A 22,929-nucleotide genomic window follows, 5' to 3' on the forward strand; every position below is an offset into this window, starting at 1 on the left:
GATACGCATAAATCTGCTTCAGTAATTAGTGATAAGAAAATTTATGATATATTGTGGATGTTTATATTAGATTGTAATTTATTGCATTTCACATATTATTAAATGTTATTATTTATGATATTTACAACGTTACGAAACAGTTTACAAAAAAAAAAACCAAAGAGTCATAAGATCACAGTCTAAAGATCAATGGACAAATTTGTATGTGCTTGGAGATTTCCCTCCTGTGAAAGATGAATCTCTAAGAAATTTGATCAAATAGTTACTTCGCCTTACTTTTTTCTTTTTTTTTTCTTTTTTTCTTTTTTTTCTTTTTTTTCTTCTTTTTTTTCATCCCCTACTTAATTCATTTTCATCACCTTTTACACTTAATAGTTAGCAGGAAAACAAAAATCCCTCTCAGCATACATACTTGCGACTTTCTTAACCTTTTCCAAAGGTATCATATTTTTTCAAACGACATACAATATATCTACAATATCTGGATCCATGTGATTCTATGTTCTTGTTTTTTTTTTTCTTCCAGAACCCATTCACATTTAATTATAATTATCCATCCTTTCTTATTTTAGTTTGAACAGCTGTGTTAACGAGGTTTATTAGATTCGCTTACATTTTCACATGTGCTTGCTCATGTGAAAATAATGTGATAAATAATTAAAATAACAAGCCAAAGCAGATGTTTTTTTCTTTCTGTCCATGTATTTAAAGAAAATTGTTGTTCTATTGTCACTTTTCGCGTTAGTTAGGCTGTAAATGGATAAGTGAGGGGCTTAGAGTTGAGTTTCCAATGAACAGTATTGTCTATTTATTTAATTCTGACGATCATTGCTTAAAATCTTAATAGTTCAACGTAATACATGTTAATATGATACTGTCCCAGTAATAATATAATAGGAACACGTTCCAAAACCTCAACAATAAGCAAGCGCATCCCAAGTGGATTGATACGCCAGAGACTTTATCTTTTATACTTTTAATAATATAAAAATAATGTATGCTAATAGTTTAGTGTTATAAATTGTTTGGGCGAGTGCAGTGTAGCGGTTAGAGGTTCCTGGCTGCTGCACAATCGATCGGAGGTTCGAATCCGCCCCAGCGCTCACCAAGCCTTTCATCCCTTCGGGGTCGATAAATTGGTACCAGACTTGTCTGGGAGGATAAAAACGCTGACTTGACACATCGGCTAGCCACCGCAAGTCATTCCATGGGCCAGTTACACGTTCGTAAACCTAAAACGATTCTGAATTGAAGTGAACGTGGTGGCGCATCCCAAGCGGTTTCATTAACTCCAGAAACTTTATCCTTTATTCCTAATACATTGATTTAGTGGAAATGTAGAACGGTGTTGTGTAAATTGCAAATGGTACAACATTGACCTCAACATTTATCTTCAACGTTTACAGAACTACGATAAAATAGTTTTATTATGATACAATATTAGTGCGATTAACTCTGTTAGGTAATTTTTGGCGTCTATGATACAAAAAAAAAACACTTTAAAGGCAGCGTCGGGCGAGACTGACGCAGTTGAAAAATCTGTGGACAAATATAAAGTTCTGTGTGTAGATTACGTGTATAAACGCGACCCCACTCAATCCCTTCTGATCGGCCTGAGAAACAGCGTGGGAACAGGATTTGTTCCTACGAGGTGCGTTAAGACGCGTCACCCTTGTGGACGCACCGCATCGACGAGCTAGCGCTTGCTCGAAAATCAATGAGGTTTCCTCACCAGCCTATTCACGTCAGTACCATTGGAGAAGCTACTGAGAGAACTGGAGCATCTACATCTGCTGCGTTCTACCGTATCTCTTAGGACCAAAGGGGCCGTTTTTCAGCGGAATTAAAGGCATCACCCCACGGATCTGTGGTGGTACGGATTTCAGGTGGAGTATTCGTATACGGGATCATAGATTAGGGAGAGAAGAGTGATTCCGACCATCTCTTCCTAATTACCGTAAAAAACGGACCGGAAGATGCGACATCAAGCATTCCGGTGCGCTACTTTCTACAAGGAGTTCGGTTGGAGCGTGCCAGCCGTGTGCACGCGCCGCATCTTTCGGGCCGTTTTTTACGGAAATTAGAAAGAAACGGACGGAATCACTCCCCTCTCCATAATCTACTATCCCGTATAAGAATACTACAGCTGAAATCCGTGCCAGATTCGTGGGGTGATGGCTTTAAAGAGAATTGAGCGGGGCCACTTTCATACTCGTAATCTGCACTCCGAACTATATATTTGCTCACAGAGACCCCAATGTTGTGAACTTCGTCATACGCTGCCTTTAAAGAGCGGAAGATTATGCGGTAAACAACACTTATGATGCTGATGTTATGATGAGCGCGTAATGTTGTGCCCTAAACACGCATCACGAGTACTCGAAGCACATCAAAGCGACGAACTGATCGAGTAAACATGAATTTAGTTACGGGTAATTCATAGAACATTGAATTACTAACAAACCAGCAAGTTGGTACATTTAGAAATCCACGAGACATGGTTATACGTGCACCGTACACATCCGATATTATTTATCCAACCGGACAAACGTGCTCTAACGTTATTTTGTTGGGATTAAAGGCATCACACCACGAATCTGGGGCGGTGCGGATTTCAGGTGGAGTATTCCTATACGGGGTCATAGATTATGGAGAGCAGCGTGATTCCGTCCATTTCTTGCTAATTGGCGTAAAAAACGGCCCGGAAGATGCGGCATGTGCACACGGCTGGCGCGTTCCAATCGAACTCGTTGTGAAAAATAGCGCGGCGGACCGCTCAAAGCAGTATATCCCGGGCCGTTTTTTTACGGAAATTTGGAATAAATGGACGGAATCACCCTTCTTTCCATAATCTACGACTCCATATAGGCATAACCCACCTGAAATCCGATACCTTCAAAGACAGTCATTTATTTGTTATCCGATTTGATATGATGGATTTTCTTTTCGAGTCACACTCAATGTATCTGTTCTTGGGAGGAAAAGTAACGCCTAAAAGGAATCATCTCCTCCTTTCCACCTGCACCTAAACACGACTGATCCTGCAACTCAGGCAGCCTTCTACGTCAGTAACATTCACAATCCACAATCTGCTCAGTGGAGCAAAGCCAGTGAGTGAGATTGATGCAGCATCGTCTATCGCTGATCGCTCAGATCAAATGCGGTTATCTTTAACCACAAATCAAACCCGCAACTACAATATAAAAGTCATCCAGTTTCTTTTCGCTAAAAAGAAAAGAACATAACCCATCGATTGTCGACGACTACGATCGATTTTGATTATGCGAGAAACTTCAAAAACAACAGGAAAACTAAGTTCCAAGTTCGACCTTCTTTGAATCTTGGCATCGTAGAGTTTGATTGTGTACTACTTTCTTAAGCTGAACCAAGATTGTTATTGATCATTGTATGTCCAACACAAGCTGAAATGGACTCTTGCTTCGATCTCTTAAATAAACAATCCCAGTACATAAAGTTCACGAGGGAAAAACCTAAAGACAACTGGCTGCCGTTTCTCAATGTCCAGGTTCATTTGTGTAGGGGAAATTGGAAAACAAAATGGTATCGAAAACCAAGTTGTAAAAACATTCTGATTCACTACCAATCGGCGCACCCCTGGAGAACCAAAAAGTCAGTCATTGAAAATATGTTTAAGACAGCGGCAACGGTTTCATCTGAAGCTCAAGGGCGCATTGCCTCCATAAACATGGCTAACTGCATTGCTCAGTCCAACGGGTACCCAGCAAAGGTCTCTCATTCAAATCGGAGCCATGCAATTGAGCGGCGGTGCCACAGGGTAGAACAAACAACAAAGATCCCTTTCTGCCTTCCTTTTATTTCGGATGACATGAGCAATGCAGTGCGAGCAAGCTTACGACAGGCGGGTCTGCAAGACTCAGTCAGAGTAGTGGACATACCACCTGTAAACCTGAAGCAACAGCTAGTCCGCAATCGCGCATATGACAGACTTTGTGAGACACCGAATTGCATCGTTTGTCCAAACGGGAGGCAGGGTGATTGCGTGGTATCGGGGGTTATCTACCTAATCACCTGTCAGTTATGTGGGGCTGAGTACATTGGCGAAACAGGAAGATCACTATGTATCCGCGTCAAGGAGCACCTAGACGGGCTCGTAAAATCAAAAACATCCTCCCCTTTAGGTGCTCATCGCAGACAGTGTCATGACAACATCCCTTTCAAGATAGCTGTCACTATCTTGGCACGCGAATCAGACGTTCTAGCACGAAAAACATTGGAAGCGTTTTATATCACGGCCAAAAGTCCTATCATGAATCGTAAAGAAGAATGCATCGCTGTGACCAACGAGCTGGCGCCATATCAGGACCTTTGCGGGTTTTGACCTACGGGGTCAGAGGCGGGGGCATCGTTACTAGTTAATACTAGCGGCGCAACTCTCACAACTGGTGGTCCGCTAACATCACGATTTCGTGGCTATCAAGGTGAGTGCTGGTCTGCTTTTCTGACGTTGCTTTTAAATAATCTGTTTGCTAAATCATATCTTGTTGTATGACGAGGCGTTTGAGGGAGTAGATTACACGTGTCTTTGATTTTTCCAGGCTCTGAAGAAGGCGACGACGCCGAAACGTTAGCCAGAATAAAGATCAATAACAATCTTGGTTCAGCTTAAGAAAGTAGTACACAATCAAACAGGAAAACTTCCCCTGGAGAACTTCAACACTCCAAGTATACATGCGATGATCGGAGCCGGTGCTCCGTCTCCCTTAACTCTTGGATGATTCGCGAAAGGACCTTCAATTTTGAACGGTTTGGCGAAGGAGTCCTTATCACCCTATGAGCCAGATCCCCTTTACCCGAGAATGCTCCTCCCTCTGGCACGTATGACTCCGAGTACCACCCTCGGAGCGTTGCTGTTAAAATTTCTCTTTGGCATTGAATCCTACGGATTATATCGATGTTTGAAGTAGTAACTGTGGAAATGTTTCCTTGTGGAGTGTCCATCATATCGTCGTTGAATTTCTGCATTGAATATGTGCAATTTCTTGACTGACTGACGATACACAAGGAAAAGAAGACTGCAACAACTTCACTAACGAGGCATACATAAATGTCTCGTTACCAACGTCAAATGGCACCGGAATTTTCACGGAAAAAAACCATTGAAATCTATCTCTATTACGGAAACTGCCAAATTTCCATATTTTGTGGAAATGCCCACATTCGTACCATTTCGCCGATACAAAATACCCTAAGGAAGCGCACGAAGGTGCTAGAACTACCTATCCGCACATCGTACAGCAAAGGAATATCGATCGAAACGAACGAGTGTCCGCTGCAGTCAACGTCACCACCCCTCAATATGTTTTTCTCAGAATTGAGAAAAATCTGCAACGCCCTTTCAAGGACCCAACTTCTATCCACTTCCTGCGCTTTTCAGAAACCAACAGCAGATTGCGGCCATCTCAGATTCAGTATCGAGCTTACTTGAACCCCAGAAACGTCCAACCTTCTCGACTTCACTTCTTCTTCGGCTACAGAACATCGTTTAGCTCAACAACTCTTCAAATCATATTAAGAATAGAGTCACATCCCTCAAACACCACCTCATATCGTCGCTGTTGACTCGATTAGCTTTAATGCCAACCAAAAAATGTCCTCCTAATGTGCCCTTAAGTTACCCTCTTCAATCCAAAACAACAAACAAGTTTTTTTCTTGTGGAATGCTAACAGATGTCACCTTTCGGTGAAAAAATTCTTACTATCTCAAAGAATAGGATGAAAGTATCACCTTGTTTTCGAGGATTACGGTAGTCAAAAAAATTCTGTAGAGCGGAAATACAGATAAGAAAATACAAAAAGCAGGTACAGCCGCATTCGTTGACAACCGAGCAGCCACAACGTTCATCACTGAGGAACCTCGATGGCTCAAACTATTGGGTTGTTCGGAAAGTAATATTAATAAGTAGTAGTAAGTAATAGTAAAGATTTTGAAGGAACATTCTTCAAACGCTTGTTTTGAAAGAGTTTTATCGTTATTAGTTGTTTTTATTTGACATACATTACAAGAATGTATTTGTTTCTTTTAAGAAAAAGGTGTGTGTGTGACTCCATATCCATTTGATTTCCAGGATCAGTTTAAATATGGAGTGTCAGAAGGAGCATTTTCGGCACATTTTGCTTTTTTACTTCCGTAGTGGCGAAAAAGCTGTTGATGCTTTCCAAGATATATGTGAGACGTGCGGTGTTAATGTCTTATCGCAGAGCCCATGTGAAAGTTGGTTCACAAAATTTCGTCCTGGCAATTTTTCACTTCAAGATGGTCCTGATCGTTGATCATGATCATTTGACGGCACTGATAGAAGCTGACCGTCATGTAACCGTACAAGAAATTGCTGAGAAGAGACCAACGCATCCATCGAAACTGTTCACGTACATATCAAAAAAACTTGGAATAGCAAAAAAGCTAGATGTTTGGGTGATGTATGAATTGAAGCAAATTCGCTTAAAGGCATCACCCCACGAATCTGAGGTGGTACGGATTTCAGGTGAAGTATTCATATACGGCACAGTAGATTATGGAGAAGGGGGTGATTCCGTTTATTTCTTCCTAATTTCCGTAAAAAAAAACGGCCCGGAAGATGCGGCTTCGGGCGTTCTGGCGCACAATTTTCTACAAGGAGTTCGACTGGAGTGCGCCAGCCTTGTGCGGCGCCGCATCTTCCGGGCCGTTTTTTTTACGGTGATTAGGAACACATGGACGGGATCACCCCCTCTCTCTAGCCTCCCATCCCGTATATGAATATTCCACCTGAAATCCGTACCACCTCAGATTCGTGGGATGATGCCTTTAAGGCAGCGAGTTAGTACCTGCGATTTGCACTTCAAACGCAATGAAGACGACCCAATTCTTAAGCGACTAGTAACTGGTGATGAAAAATGGATTGTTTTCAATAATGTCACTCGCAAACGATCATTGTCAAAACCGGCTGAACATGCTCAAAGGATGTACAGAGCTGACCCCTATCAAAAAAAAAAAGGTCATGCTGTCAGTTTGCAGTTGGTGGGACTAGAAAGGTGTGATATATTCTGAGGTGCTTCCAAGGAACCGGAATGTCAAATTGGACTCCTACCGTCGACAACTGATGAAATTAGATGAACAATTTTGAAAAAAAAACCAGCCAGGATTGGGGAGCCAAGACAATGCTTGACCGCATACATCCATCTACTCATCTTTGGGGACTCGGCAAAAATTATTGGAGCTTGGTTGGAAACTAATGTTGCATCCACCATATAGTCTTGATCTTGCCCCACTTACTTCAATCGGTGCAGAACTCATTGAAAAAAACCTTTAAAAAACCTTTACCGAAGATGAGGCCATCAAATCTTATGTAGCCCAGGTTTTTGCCGAAAAAGATCAGAAGTTTTAGGAGAAAGGAATTATGAAATTATCAGAAAGATGGCAAAAGATAATCGAATAAAATAGAAAACATATCATTGATTAATGTTCTTTTATTCCGAGAAAGTATTTTTTTTTTTTGAAACGCCTAAAAATTCCAATTACCTTCCGAACAACCTAATACAAATGGAAGAGGAGAAAATGTTTACAATTCAAACATTCGCGAAACATGAGCTCCAAACATATTCATCTTTTAGGATCAAAATTGGCCAATTTCTGAATGACCGAGAAATGACTATAGTTTACATGAGAACTCTGTCCTTCCACATTGAATTAATGCGGAAGGGACTTATCTTTTCTGACCATTAAGATAGCCTACAAAATGGTCAGTCAACCAGTTATGGTAATTCGAAACGATTACTTCCGGGGTCTCCTACTATCCAACAATTTTTTCACGACACAATCACCCAGTGGCTACAGAGTTGTACATAGGGGCCTCGAAAACGCTATTACCGCTAAGCCATTTTAAAATCGCAATCCGTATATGTCCGCTACCAACGCTTAAGCTTTTGGGAATCCCCTGCAAAAATCAAAAACTAGAGGAATTCCTCGAAAAATTGTGGCCTCTTGAATCTGCTGGAATCTCCGGCACCACTCATTTTGATGAGGCGAAATGCCTACAAGGATCTGGTGAAAACGATTCGCTTCAACACTCACACCAAGGCAGTTCCATGATGCAGGAGGAGATCTTTCTGACCTGCTGGATAACTTCAACCCCCCCCCCCCCCTCCCCAATTTCTTGTCTATCTCAAAAACACTCTGAAAGTGTTTGAAAGGCATGTTTCAAAGTTACCGTAACATCATTGTGGAACAACACAAACGGGGAATCAGCGAAGAAATCAAAGAGAACGAAGATCTTTGCACAGGGGAAGACAGTTTTAAAATATTGAACAAGTCTTGATTGGTTCTTGTTGTAAATAACCCGCCCACTCGGCCCTGTTACTCACATGGGCCAATAGTCATTGACCAGTTGCAATGTATTCATTGCGTTCAAGTATAGCCGGTTTAAAGCGACATGAAACAAGGTGCAGTTGCAAAAACGGTGGACCGTAACGTGTAGGATCGAACTGGGACCGTCGGAAACTGAAGCTATGGATGGTGCTAACAAGAGTCCCACCACGATAGCAACCGCTACGCTCAGCGGCGCCACGTAGACCGCAGCTGCTTACGCAACTCCACCGTAACTCCACCGCAACCTTTATGCCGTTTTGAGCCTACTGTACGAGTATTGCGTTTTCAACATCTTGTACCATACATATGCGGTACAATAGAAAAGAGTTTGCGATAAAAGCGGAGATTAAAGGCATCATCCCACGAATCTGGAGTGGTACGGACTTACGGTAGGGTATTCGTATACGGGATAGTAGATTATTAAGAGAAGGGTGATTTCGTTCATTTCTTCCTAATTGTCGTAGAAAACGGCCCGGAAGATACAGCTTCGAGCGTTCCGGCGCACTATTTTCTTCAAGAAGTTCGATTGAAGCGCGCCAGAACGCTCGAACCCGTATTTTCCGGGCCGTTTTTTACGGCATTTAGGAAGAAATGGACGGGATCACCCACCTCTCCATAATCTATGGTCCCGTGTACGAATACTCCACCTAAAATCCGTGCCATCTCAGATTCGTGGGGTGATGCCTTTATGCCTCAATGCTTAGATTGGTGGCATATGCATCTCTTCCTTGCAGAGCCTGTATTTAAATTGAGTTCTATGAGAATCGTGGAATATAAAGCGTTAATCAATTTCTTTCTATTTCTGCATCATTGCAGCACACGTAGGAAAATAAATAATAGCTATAAAAAGTAAATATAATATAAACAATTATAAAGTAATGGCCATTTAAGCGATTTCTCTGTCCTCCGACATACCTTAGGTGATTACGAGTCAACTCCTATATAATATAATGCGGCATTAAAAGGACAGTGAGAACTAGTGAGCGAGAAAAAAAAACGAATGAGAGAGAGGATGACAGAAAAGCTTATCGAACGGAGCCGTCGTATAAATGACTATTCGTCTCCCCAATAAGCCACACCCACTTGGAAAATGCAAATGAACATCTGGGCAGAATCATTTTAATTTCTAGCGTATAAATTGGCTAACACTGTAGATTCGTTGAGAATAAAAGGCCATTTTCGTTCGTAAAAGCATTCTGTATAGAAATTTTTGATCGATGCCTATACTTTCTACGGGGATTTTTTTCTTGCTGCTTGTAACAGGAACTGCTCTAATCAAAACAAATCCAACGGCGATATAAGCCGCTTATAAACAAGAATATATAGCTTTCTCACAGATTACGGGATAAGTGGGACGAAAATCCTTGTTCAAAGATGGTGATGTGTTTTAAAAGCGATGGAAAATAATAAAATAATGAAAATTTTAAAATGATAATGAATGCGATGATGGAACACGAAATGAGAAACGGAACGAAGTATTGATATGCTTTACAGCCATTAATGAGCAATCTCATGCAATTTAATGGTCTCCATGGTTTCAAGACTACAAATAATCAAATAACAGGTAAAATTTCAGTTCAGGAACGCGTATGATTTCAGTAGGCGACGAGGCCAGTTAACATCGTTCCATATAATTTTATTGGAATGTCTTTTAGATGGAACTGGAAACAGATGAGTGCAGAGGACAAGTGCAAATACATTTCTGATGCTCACTTCAAATCAAATTACCTATGTCCAGTGCAGCTCATATGGAATGAAAGCTATTTTGAATTCCTTCAAAAGCGCACGTTTTTTTTTCTCTAGTTTATGGCTGAGAGTTTCGAATAATAAAGAGGAAAAGACATCAAATCTTCACAGAGGGAAGAAAGTCATAGGTTTTTGCTTTGAGCTGTGATTGGTCCTTGCAGTAAATGACCCGCCCACTAATCGCTGTCACTCAACCAGGCCAATGACAACAGATCGATTCAAATGCGTTTCATACGTATGCATACGTAACGCGGACGCAGGTAAAAGGTAGGCTAAACCCAGATTTTTTAAAACGAATATCCTGTATCGTTCAAACTCGGCACGCCACTGAAAAACTGTTAAAGTGAATTTACGGCCGAATATGTTTTTTTTCCTCTTTTAAAAGTAAATAGACATAGCTGCAAAGAATGTATAGTGAAAAAGAAACATACGAAATTCCTCTCGAGAAAAATCTTCCAGACATATCTGCAACGTGAGAGAACGCGTGCTACTAAATGGGTCTGGTCATCATTGCACTCGAAGTAAACACAAAGAACGTTACGTTTGTATTAGCATACTGTCGATACACACTAGGAATATTTCACAGACCGAGTAAACGAGTACGAGTTGTCCTCTTTGTACGAGTTGTACGGAAACTGTAACGATCTCATGTGAGTTTTCATTCGTTTAAAATCTTGCCACTAGCAAAATGAATGAATGTGACGTCGTTTCTCTGGTCAAAAAACGTCACACGTAACCGCAAATTGTTTTTACCTATAAAAAAAACTATAAAATTTTTCAGCTTTTACCTATTAAAAAAATGGAAGAATTTCTGGCGCCCGCTCGACCAGTTCGAAGATCAACGGAGTCAAGGTGATAAAAAAAACTGATTTCAGTAGATGTATGAGGTTCGTTGCGAGAAACATGCGGTCCACTTAACCTAGAAGCGAAGAACAAATAGGCTCCGCCCACAACAGATCCACACAAGAAGTGTGTTCAGTTGCTTTTGAAAGGACTAAAATAGCAGGTTCGGAGAAAAAAGCGAGAATCATTAGATGAATGTAATGATGATGATCAATCCAACGACAGTGTGAAAAAATAAAAAAGTTAACAATTCACGGAATGAAAAAATATGACAATCGTAGAGAAGCAGAGGAATACTGCATTGATTACAGTTCACAAGTGCAAATTCCGCAATTGCGGCGGTCCCGGGGCATAAAATTTCCAATCCATCCTGCTACACCCACCTGGCGTGCTGCTGTTAGTTATGGAAATCCTACTACATACACACACATACACATTCTCCGGCCACGGAACAGTAAACACTTATTTAGCGAAGCTGAAGCCAATGAAGACGGAAGGCGTCATTGCGAAAAACAATCCATGAGAAACCACTCGTGCAGTTGTTCAGACAAATCAACAACTCTTTCTGGAAACGACGGCCAGCAGCCATATATGTACATTTCCGAAAAGCTTCGAATCAATCAATAATAGGATTGATGATGAAGGTTTCAATCGAAACAATGTCGTCAAGAAATTCTACGAAATCCCCGTCGATCCATGAGAAATATGTAGATGTTAGTTAATTGAAAAAATTGAATTTATGAACAGAATTAGTTCCGGATCCCGTGAATTATTTCCCCACGCTTCTCTTCACTAAACCGAATCAAAAAATACAAAAAAAATATGTAGGGTCCCTTTCTTTACTTGTTTTCTACTCTGATTAAATGAATAGAAAAAAATCTTCAAAAATCTCTATGAAATGAAATGTAACCTAATTATGTGACAAGTTGGATTTGTATTTATCTGTTTGCTTGTTTATTTATTTGATTACTTATTTATTTATTTATTTTATCGAGCGCTCCAGCTGCTTCACAAAATTGGATAAAACAGGTAACTAGTTGATCATGACCACGGAACAAAAAAACAAGAAAATAAATAAATACAACAATAAATACGGATATTTTTCACAGAAATCTAGGATCAAATACCAGGTAGTGGGCTCATTTTTGGGTCTTCGTGTAAATATTAATATTTATAATGTCTTGCGATATTTACAGTTATTCTACATACGCGACTAGAAGACCGGCACTGGGGCAAGGGGTAAAATTCCAAATGCTTCTTTAATCCTATAGTTAAGTTTTGAATTCTAATTTATTATGTAATGTTATTTTTTGTTAATGTTTTTTCTAATGTAGTTGGATTTTAATTTACTTTTTTTATCTGTTGACACTCTTAAATCTCTTTTTTTCTGAAGAGATTCTGTTAAATAAAATATATCTTACAATCATAGTTCTGTTACTAACTATGAGTAAAAGCTAAACGCCACAGATCCATTATAAACTTATGACGATCCAAGAAATTGTGCGCATTGGTATTTAGTTTTCTTCTGGTAAAATTGCGATATTATTCCAATTTTTTTCCCAAAAGAACCTTCAAGAAGAACATGGTTGGATTACGATTTGGAGGTGCATTTGTGATGAATTTTTTGAGTCACCAGTCGTCTGCATTCATTCTGATGAGGGTGACGAGTCGTTTTAGGAAATCAGTCACTTCTGCTTAAGACGTTTCCATGCTTTGACAATGGTGATATCCACGAAAAGTTAGTCGTTTATAAATAAAAAAATAAATAATTCATAAATAAATAAAACAGTACCAAACTCGGCAGAAATTCCTGCAAATCAATCAAGGCTACTGTATATTATTATTATTATTATTATTATTATTATTATTATTGCTATTATTATTATTATTATTATTATTATTATTATTATTATTATTATTATTATTACTATTATTATTATTATTATTATTATTATTATTATTATTATTATTATTATTATTATTATTGCATATATTAGTATTCATGCCAAGATTTAATGACAATCGTACATGGGTACTAATTCGAAATTAATAAATAGATACTAATTTCACCTTTGAAATGATCCTCAGCAAAAAATTTGACTTCTAATAAACTGAAGGAGAAGAAAAATCCCACACCGTAACGTAGGTACGTAGAAAATGTTGCATGTTGTGGTTTTTAATCACATATCATAGTTTCACCATCTGATTACTGTTTTCTCAAGATTTTTCCGGAGCATATTTCAACGAAAGTCCGTAATTGCACCCGAGTCCCTTCGATTCGATCTGCTAGAAATTCAGGAAAAAAAAGGTGAATTTTAGCTTTTTTTTTCCAGAAACATCTGAGAATACACAAATTTGAGAAGGAAAACAGCATAGAAACTGGCTGCTGGTAGTAATGTGAAAATATCCCTGGAACGTAACCGAAAATATCCGTAATGAGAGGATAACGCGGAGCAAGGGGGGAAACGTGCGACGACGACGATGAGAGTAGAGTGGCGGCTCATTCGGCCACTAGCATCAGCTAGTAATATAGGCTAGGATGGCACACACACACACACACACACATCCACGATTTGATTATAAACGCGGATCGCTATTAGAAGCTATTATGAGAAGCGTTGCCGATGCAACTTCGACGAATAGAGGATGAGACGGCGGAGAAGAGGAGGAGAAATCAGGCTAACGGATTATATATTTTATTTAATTATATGTATTACTTGTACTTATACTTGCACTTATATGTATTTTTTCTTTTCTTTTCCTTTCTTTTCTTTCTTTTTTTATTTATTTTGTTTTTTTTTTAATTCTTATTGTTCATTGTTTATTGCTTATATATTTATTTCGTTTTATTTACTCCTATTTTATTTATTTTATGTTCGTGGTCCTAGTACAGGATGGCTGAATTTTTTTGTTAGCCATCAATCATTATCCAGTCACACAGGAATTTAAGTTGAAATTTCTCAAAAAAAAAACTACATATCTTACCACCTTGTTAAGTCAATAAAACGATCGATAAAATATACCAGACCTAAGATTGTGTTGAGAAAAATTCTGCGTTTTCTCCTTTTTTGAGAAAGAATTTCGTTGTCACTGCCTGTGATATCCTGCATTTCTCTTCTGTTATCATTTTCAGGAATAATGCGAGTTTTTTTCTCTTCTTCTTCCAGAATTTATTTAGTCTTTTTGACTCTCTAACTTTCTAAGATAAGACTTTATGCATATAAGAGCAGGATAGGTGTTCTAAGCGCATAAATTTATTATTTTTTGGGCTGAGAACGGCTTTTTATTTATTTTTATTTATTTATTTATTTTCTTCCAATTCTTCAAAAATTTCAGACATTTATACTATTTTTTGTACACGCTTTATATAGGAGTTTTTTTAAGGAGGGCATCTCTGAGGAATTTTCACAATTATTTTGTTTTTATCACAGGAAATGAAATTGGGAAGAAAAAATTATACTTTAGAAAATCTACTGCTCTAACAAGTGAAATTTTTGAATTAATTTGCTTTCACAATAGACGTGCATTAAATACATTTTTTACTCAATTTCTAATCAGACGGAATTCCTTTGTTTGGGAGTAGTTGTGAAATCAATAGAAAAAAAATAGTAGTGCAAATAACATCACTATTTGCTGTCATCCGAGATGTGTCAGAGTACAAAACGAAAAACAACGGATGGCTGAAGAGCAATTTACCGGCAGGAAAAATAGCTGCTCTGAAAATGACGAACATTACGATCTACGTCCATCAATCTTAAACCGATGGATATGTGCGCAGAGGAAGAGTAATTTAAGAATGGATCCCGTATAGCGTCATGCAAGCTATGGAGGGTGGAAAGATGGGGATCGGAAGATAATTGCAGTGGGAATGCTATTGAAGACTATTTAGTTGATGCAGGACCAGGAAAATACGTAAACTAATCCACGAAATGTGATCCTCCAGTGATTACTGCCGTGCGCATTTGGGAGGTGAACAATTGAGACGCGCGAATGCTAGAGTGGTGATACATAAAATCAACAACCACAATTGTTTGAAAAGGACTTCTATTATCTTCATTTCATTAGTTCACTATATTATATATTCTATATTCATTATTTCACCTCTATTATCTTTATTTCATTTCCATATAGGTTGAGCGACGACTTGTGGTGAAAGCTATGCTCGCCGTGGCAGGCCTGCTTAGTTTGGGGAAAAGTATTTTTGCCACTTCAGCATATTCACTGCTTCAGTACCCTACACACTGCCATCTCGTCCGTAGGTATTGCGAGCGGTGAGAGGTTATCAAATCGCAGGTTGTTCAGGACGTCTTCGACTCTGATCCATTGTGACTCGTGCACGACTCGCCATGGAAACTATCACCAACTTCGTACTTACAATGCGAGAACAGCGTCCACAGGCGCTTATCTACATGTATTTCTCGGAGCTGCAAAGTGTATCAAATACCACGTGATTGCTCTGCAAGAGAACAAAAGTAGAAGTAGCGACGTACGACAGGTGAATGACGGTACACTCGTCATTCGTGACGAAAAGGTTCCGCAGCGAAATGTAGGTGGTGCGGGTTTTGTTGCGCACCAGCATGTCGATTCTCACGAGATCCTGTCACCTCTTATGGCTATTGTTGTCCTCTGCCCCAAAAACCCTTCAGCATCACCTACTGCTACTCACCAATATCATCAGCTGTTGAATTCGAATAGGACCCGTTTTATAATGAGCTGAAGGAAATGATCCGCAATGAGAATTAGTTCAAATTCGTTGTCGGAGAATACAACTTAAAAAAGAAATGCAACAGAAGAGGATTACAGGATCGAAAGATTTGTATCGAGAAACCGTAATGAAAACGGCAGTCATCTTGCGGGAGTATTGTCTACAGCTTGTCTCTTCCAACAGAACTCTCATTTCATGGAGGAAGACCATCGTTGGTGGACATGGGAATCGCCAGTGGCATGACTTGTGCGGAGATCGACCACATACTCACCAACCAGAGGCGGTGTCTACTTGACGTCTCAGTAGTACCATCCTTTTGTAGTGGTTTTGATCACCGTCTTCTTCGTGCGAAAATACGACTGACCCACACAATGGAAAAGAACTTCTGCTGTCGGCAACGAAGGAGGAAAGAAGTCGTGTACGACGATTGCATACTCGAGAACTCGTCCCAAGGTGACTGACACGTCGAGGAGAATTCAAACGAGGACTACGAGGTGCTGCTGAGAGGAGTGCAAGCTTGTGCTGAACGTGCCTCGAAACTGCGCACGACAAACTTGTATTGAGTTTCAAAGACCACCAAGAAATTATTGGAAAGAAGAAGGACTTTGAGGGTTGATCGCACATTGAGCGGTGGATGCATCACACATTATGTGGTTAGTAGCAAACGCCAGCTGCAGCAAAGCGTTGCAGGAGAATCTTTCGACATACAGGCAGAAAAAGATTCTAGAAGCAGCACAAAGAAGAACGATTCTAAAGAAGTGCCGCAGGGATCTCCGTGAATGTAATATTCCGCTAGCAGTCTTGCTGAGCGAAGACTGGACTCGCACGTCTTCTCGTCGTGAGATGGAAATCTTTACGAAGAGATTCTACTCGAACATTTACCGTTCATCAACTCCTGTGTCAACCCCGGACATTTCCACTGAAGTTCCACAACGAACTATCCCCCTCCCCGAAGTACGAGTCGCTATCCTAATTTTATATCTGCAAACTTCCTTCGAGCTGGTGACCATCATGCAAATCTGCAGCTGCATGGATCATTCATTCATTCAAAGCTTTTCGAGGACCAGAGGTGTGTCGAGAATACCGCCTGTCCTTTGTCCTAATCTTCGTCGACTAAGAGAATGCCTTAGCGTAGAAATGAATGTGGTCTGTCAGCGCTGGTCGATCATGATGTGGAGACGTGTTATGTGAGGAAATTAGCCAATTGCTTTGATTTATGCACCACTAAGATGCAACTTCTCCACCGTCCTTTTTTCCATCCGTTAGAAAAAGGGTACGACAAGTCGACAGTATCGATGTTGATATGCGGCAACGAGAATGAAGTGATATATTCGCTAAGATCTCAGTCGGACACTGCTCAAGTACTTTGTCAACATCACTTACGGAAATAGAGGCTTGAGATCCAAGATCCAAGAGATTCACATCTTGGACAACAATGGCTAGAGAACGAAACGAGTGGAAGAGATGCTGTGGCATGCGTGGTCAGTGAAGACGGGACATCTCAGTATCTAAGTAAGTAAGCATCTTTGTAGCCAAAGGTGTGGTCGCTGGTCTCCTACGATTCCTTAATTTTCATATGATTTATTGCTCATGATTTCGTTGAATAATAACATGCAAATCAATTTCAAAGCCACCATCGTGAAAATTAAAAATAATTAGCACTGTAACAATCCAATAATAATTTATACATAATTCGAACATTAGAATGTAGATTCACACTTTTTCGTTTTTGCAGGATTTGGTACATGTCCCAAAGTGAAACATACGACTCAATATCATCTGAAAATATCATGTTTTAAGCGGATTTTAGAAAAATTGACGTGATCGGTAGGCGTATCATTTGCCCTTTCAAAATTGATCAGTCCCATCAGAATAGTATCGATGCTCTTGCAATCGACATAAGCAACGACTTGACAGATTCAAAAAAAAAACGAAAATCAATGTAAACAATGTCCGGGAAGTTTTTTTTCATAATGTTGATCTATCAATTGAACTGAAGCGCATACTTTGTGCGATCGATGAGTTGACGTCCGATGTTCTCTTTAGTGGTACCGTAGAACATCATATCATTATAGAATATCCTGTCAGGAAAGTCCTTGCGAGCTGGTTTTCGTTCTACAAATTGGTTGATTTCGACAAATGAAACATTAGCTGCCCGTGCCATGAAACCGGTGACGAAGACGTCATCTATCTGAATTTGATATTAGTTATGAGGCAACGAAAAAAAAATAGGCGGAGTAACAACGCTCTAATTGGTCCGTTCATCATTTTTCTCTCTCCCAAGAATCATTAGTGAAATTGGTTCTTTCATTGAGGTTTACATTGCTTAAATTTCGTGCAAATTTGCATGAAAACAGTACTAATTGCTACATCATACCACTTCACGCTCAGATGTGCAACCTTCATCGATAATGCTACAAATCGCACAAAAACTAACCCAAAAATATTTCATTTCAGGCACGGCGTCGAGCATCGGCAGTAGCGCAGTCTTATGTAGTACGTAAGCAATACCCAAACAATATTGTGGATAACTATCATCTTTATATTCATCATATGTGACGTACCTGAATGATTGAAAAATTTCAGTAAGGTTAAAGGCATCACCCCACGAATCTGAGGTGATACGGATTTCAGGTGGAGTATTCGTATACGGAATAGTAGATCATGGAGAGGGGGTGATTCCGTTTATTTCTCCCCAATTGCCGTAAAAAAAAAGTGCCCGGAAGATGCGACGTGTGTACAAGGCTCGCTCCAATCGAACTCTTTGTAGAAAATAGCGCACCGGAGCGCCAGAAGCCGCATCTTCCGGGCTGTTTTTACGCCAATTAACAAGAACCATGGAGGGAACCACCCACCTCTCCATAATCTACGATCCCGTATACGAATACTCCACCTGAAATCCGTACCACCTCAAATTCGTGGGTTGATACCTTGATAGTCAATAATTGTCCGAAAATAAGAGCGCGGACGTACCACAGTCTAGTATAAACCCACCACTTGCTTCTGTTATTGCGAATGGGTGCAGAGGACCGCAAGCTTAATACATCACAGTAAAATATGACCTGCTCTTATGTTTTAGACTCAAGTCATGCGCACAATTTGTAACAAACCGCTACTTGTAACACGAAATTGATTTTGGCAACACTCGAATCATATATCTGGTCACAACTGGCACATTCCATGCTGTATCATCATCAATTTTTAGGATTGAATCCAGGCTGGGGTAGGCAACGGCTGCAAAGCGTAGCGCCGATAATGTCTGGAAATTTTTCATGTTTCTCCCAATCACAGTGGAGAAAGCAACAGGGATTACTCCATTCCTCCATTGTCGATTTTCTTAGCATACCTTCATGGGAAGGTTCCTATGCGAATCCACATAGTCACCCTGTAGGATATCGTCAAACAAATTACTCTCCTCTAATAATCGAGCCGTGTCATTGGAATTTTCCAGACGACCAATTGGAAAAATAACGCAATACGAGAACTGAAGAAAATCTTTGTAATTTCAAGTATAGGATTTGCAACTCAAGTTCCTGCACCGGTAGACGATGGGTTACTTCTCTCTGCTGATCAGTGTACCCGCTCCATCTGTGTAACTAAATCACCTGGCCTGACCATGAGACAGCTTTCTAATCATGAACTTTCACGTGTGCAATGCACATGCAGTACCGCTACCCGTCTATATGTTTATTAACTACTCTGCGTATTGCAAAACTACAGTTTTTTTCTATAAAAGAAGAAAACAGATAGAACTTCTAAGAGAAAGAAAAAAACATGAAAGGCAACGTCTGCCAGCCTGCACCGCTTGCCACCTACCTTTTACGACCTTCCCTATTGCGCAGTGTTGATATTGAAATAGTATCTAATCACACTGTACTTCACCAGCTGCACCAGTACTTTGCACATGCGCAATAACTATTCAAACGACGACACGTAACACGATACAAAATCACTCTAGGCTCGCTATTACTTAGATACTTAGAACACCTATCTTCACTGGGTGTGTGAGGCCCAAGCATCTCTTCCACTTGTGACGTTCCCTAGCCGTTGTCTTCTAAGATGTTCTCAGGATTCGTGACTTTAACGAAGTCCTTCATCCGTATCCAGCCGAACTCTCAGCTGGCTCATCCGTGCAGCGAACACATCACTCCATCTCTTTGGCAGCCTCCCTCCATGGCGTTCAACATCTCTTGGGATCCACTCTAGCGTTCACTTAGTCCATTTATCGTTGATTCTTTCCATAACATGGTCAGCCCACCTATGGTTTGCTTTCGATATGAATTCTGCTGGACGGGATGTTTCTCATAGGTCGGAGCTGCGAAGGCCAGCTTGATGCAGTGTGCGCTGGTTGGACTTTAAAAGACATCTCCGAAGGGCTCTTCGGGTAGTAAGTAGCTTCCTAAACGTGGCTGTAGTGTCTGGCCATATCTCCGTTGCTTTATAGAGCTCTGAAAGAACTGTCGAGTAGAGCACATACGAACGAAGATCTTGGTCGGCTAGTTGCGCTGCAGGTTCCCTGGCGGTGCAAATGCAGCCCACCGTGCTCTCAACCTCCTATTCAGGTCTTCCTTCAAATATTTTTCCATTTTTATAGAACTAAGTTTGACAAAATTTCTATGATATGAAAGCCTTCAAGTTGTACTCTTCCGTCCTCTCAGTAGACGTCCCTCATAAACTGTGTCTGCTTTCGGTTTATTCGCAATCATATTTTTTTCCCTGTCCCATCCAAATCCATTCAAGTACCAGCGAAGCAGAGCATCGGCTCTGCCTCACTGGTACGTGTCAAAAAGAGAACAATCTCGTCCGCAAAAGAAAGGATCGAGAGGAATCCTTTGTCAACACGTACACTTCTTTCTTTCCAAGCAAGCTATTTCATTATCCATTGTAATCCAGCCATGAATAGCTTCGGGAATATAGTGTCGCAATGGTATCCCCTTTCTAATGGGTATGGTGAGGGAGCTGTAAAAAGCTTTATCTTAGTTGTGCATTGATCATAGCAATTGGCTGATGTCATCAAATACGACGCGTCAACACCTTAATTGACCAGCACTGAGAGTATTACATTCGTTTCTACCCTGTCGAAGGCTTTGTCAAAGTCGATAAAGGTTGAGACAAGACGCACGCGGTATTCTCAGCAGATCTCCATGATACGGTCTCGATGTGGTCCATTTTTATGAATAACACCTTTTTTTATGAATAAGAACGTTTTGCAACTTTACCCACTGGTCTGAAAGTCTGCTGATATGGAATCACATCCGGAGGTTCCATGCTCTTTATGACGACTTACTTTCGAAGATAGAATCTGTGCCGGAACTTCATTAATTGGAATGATCAGGGTTGAAACAGGAGTTGTTGAACGGAAAGGTTCGAGCTCAACAGAGTCTCTTCTGCCAGTACTTTGTTTCTATTCCATTCCTCTTCTGCTGCCTTGCCTAATTTTGAGTTTAATTCTCCGACGGCGAACTTCTAGAAGGACTTCTCGTCGCTGATCACTTACTTTAGCTCCTCATAGAACGCGTCCAATTCGGATTCATCAGCAGTTGATGTTGGTGAGTAGCAGTTGTTGATGCTAAAAGGTTTGAGTGGACGCGAAGAATGGCCAGACGAGGTGACAGGATCTCGTGTGAATCGACAAGATGGATGACAGATGGGAGTACAACAAAACCAACACCGCCTTCACTTTGCGATAGAACCTTCTCTCCACAAATAACGAGTGTACCATCATTCATTTGCCGTACATCAATACTTCTACTCTTGCTCTCTTGCAGAGCAATCAGAGAAATTTTATACGCTCTGCAATTCCGTGAAGGGAATGTAGGTCAGCGTCTGTGGACGCTGTTCTCGTACTCGTAAGTACTAATTCCTAGACAGTCTCCAGTCGCGAGTCGTACAAGTGTTGCCTTAGCCCGAAGGAGTCTGAACAACCTGAGATTTGATCGGCTCTCACCGGTCGGCATACCGTCTGGCGGCAGGGTTGAGTGTGCAGGATACTAAGGCAGTGTATATGCTGGAGTGGCAAGAAGAATTTTCGCCAAACCAAACATTCCTGCCATAACGAACTTATCGTTTACCACAGATGGTCGTTCAACTCATAGGGATCAGGGGCCACCTTGCGACATTTTGCTAGGACGGTGATGAATCTTAGCAGCGGTTAATTCTTAGCTAGGCTTCCCGTTCCGAGAACTCCTCAGCTTGGGATATCCTGTCAGAGGAAGTATCTCCGCTGTGCATCGCAGTTCGACGCCCATATTCACTTCCACGTCACCTTGAATCGGTAAAACGTTGTGGAGGCAGGCGGTGCTCTAGCGGTTACGAAATATGAGGAAATTGAAGAAGCAAACAACGAATATTTCAAAACCTTGACTCGATTCAGAAAAAGACGGAATATATTACTAGTGTAGATGGCGCCTATTAATCAGCTGAGGAGGGGGCGTGGATGCCCGAGAAAAGATAGCCAATGCGCCAGTTCGTTGGAATGCCCTCAGCCACGCTATTCGTGAGGAGCGAGTCGCTAGTAGCGACACTAGGCGATTATTCACTGGAAAAACGAGTACATTAACAGCACGATAAAGTTGTTAACAATAAACAGCAAATAATCAATAAGTGAAACTGTTTATTCATTGGAGGTGAGTGATGGGGTCTTAGAGTCTTAGGGTTTCCAGACTTCCACCAAACTTTCAGATCTTACTTTATGTCTCATTGATCGACCACCATAGATTCTTCGCCATCTGTCTCTGGATTCAAAATCGTTGGCTGCCGTGAAAACTAACACAAAAATTTGCATATGCCGACAATCCGGTGATGGAACAATGATATATTTGGTTGGACGTAAGAGCTATAAAACACCACCGCCTTCAATTTACAAAAAAAATGGCCTAATACAAAATCTTGGAACGAACACACCGCATCCTTGTACGCTTGATCTCCGAACTTGTGGTTGGTGAGCTTATTCACTTTCTCGACATTCAAAGGGATCCAAATGGTCTCAAATGGTTTCTAACAAGAACATATAGTTAAATTGAAAGTAGGTCAAATAAAAATAAGAAGCAAAACTCACAGTTTTGCTGGCGGTTCCATCCCTCGTCTTAAAAAATACTAGAAGACTAATAACTGTTGTTAATAGAAACATCTTCTGCCGACATGACAAGCGTATTTGACGGCAAATATGCATCAAAATATTCTAGGATAGAAGTTATTGAGGAGTAAAGGTTACGAAAAAAAAAGTACACATGCACAAGCAGAAATTTCT

At 40.5% G+C, this 22,929-nt stretch overlaps 3 protein-coding genes across 4 annotated transcripts; 2 read left to right on the plus strand and 1 right to left on the minus strand.

Annotated features, from left to right (window-relative positions):
• Nucleotides 1–3,646: 3,646 nt before the first annotated feature.
• On the plus strand, nucleotides 3,647–4,648 carry RB195_017214 (uncharacterized protein; the record flags this gene model as incomplete). Of its 2 annotated transcripts, XM_064184110.1 has the most annotated exons (4): nucleotides 3,848–4,013; nucleotides 4,161–4,353; nucleotides 4,405–4,460; nucleotides 4,578–4,648. In XM_064184110.1, 4 exons carry the CDS (start codon nucleotides 3,848–3,850, stop codon nucleotides 4,646–4,648), a joined length of 486 nt encoding a protein of 161 aa, XP_064039991.1. The 2 variants fall into 2 exon arrangements, with proteins under 2 accessions (XP_064039990.1, XP_064039991.1); XM_064184109.1 differs by lacking the exons at nucleotides 4,405–4,460; nucleotides 4,578–4,648 and having other exon boundaries at nucleotides 3,647–4,360.
• Nucleotides 4,649–12,694: 8,046 nt separating this feature from the next.
• On the plus strand, nucleotides 12,695–13,025 carry RB195_017215 (uncharacterized protein; the record flags this gene model as incomplete). Its single annotated transcript, XM_064184111.1, has 2 exons — nucleotides 12,695–12,713; nucleotides 12,802–13,025. The coding sequence occupies 2 exons, from the start codon at nucleotides 12,695–12,697 to the stop codon at nucleotides 13,023–13,025; spliced, it is 243 nt and encodes an 80-aa protein (XP_064039992.1).
• Nucleotides 13,026–17,664: 4,639 nt separating this feature from the next.
• On the minus strand, nucleotides 17,665–21,637 carry RB195_017216 (uncharacterized protein; the record flags this gene model as incomplete). Its single annotated transcript, XM_064184112.1, has 4 exons — nucleotides 17,665–17,871; nucleotides 18,118–18,244; nucleotides 21,178–21,249; nucleotides 21,606–21,637. 4 exons carry the CDS (start codon nucleotides 21,635–21,637, stop codon nucleotides 17,665–17,667), a joined length of 438 nt encoding a protein of 145 aa, XP_064039993.1.
• Nucleotides 21,638–22,929: the final 1,292 nt, after the last annotated feature.

The sequence above is a fragment of the Necator americanus genome, chromosome II (assembly GCF_031761385.1).
Source record: "Necator americanus strain Aroian chromosome II, whole genome shotgun sequence".
Classification (NCBI taxonomy): domain Eukaryota; kingdom Metazoa; phylum Nematoda; class Chromadorea; order Rhabditida; family Ancylostomatidae; genus Necator; species Necator americanus.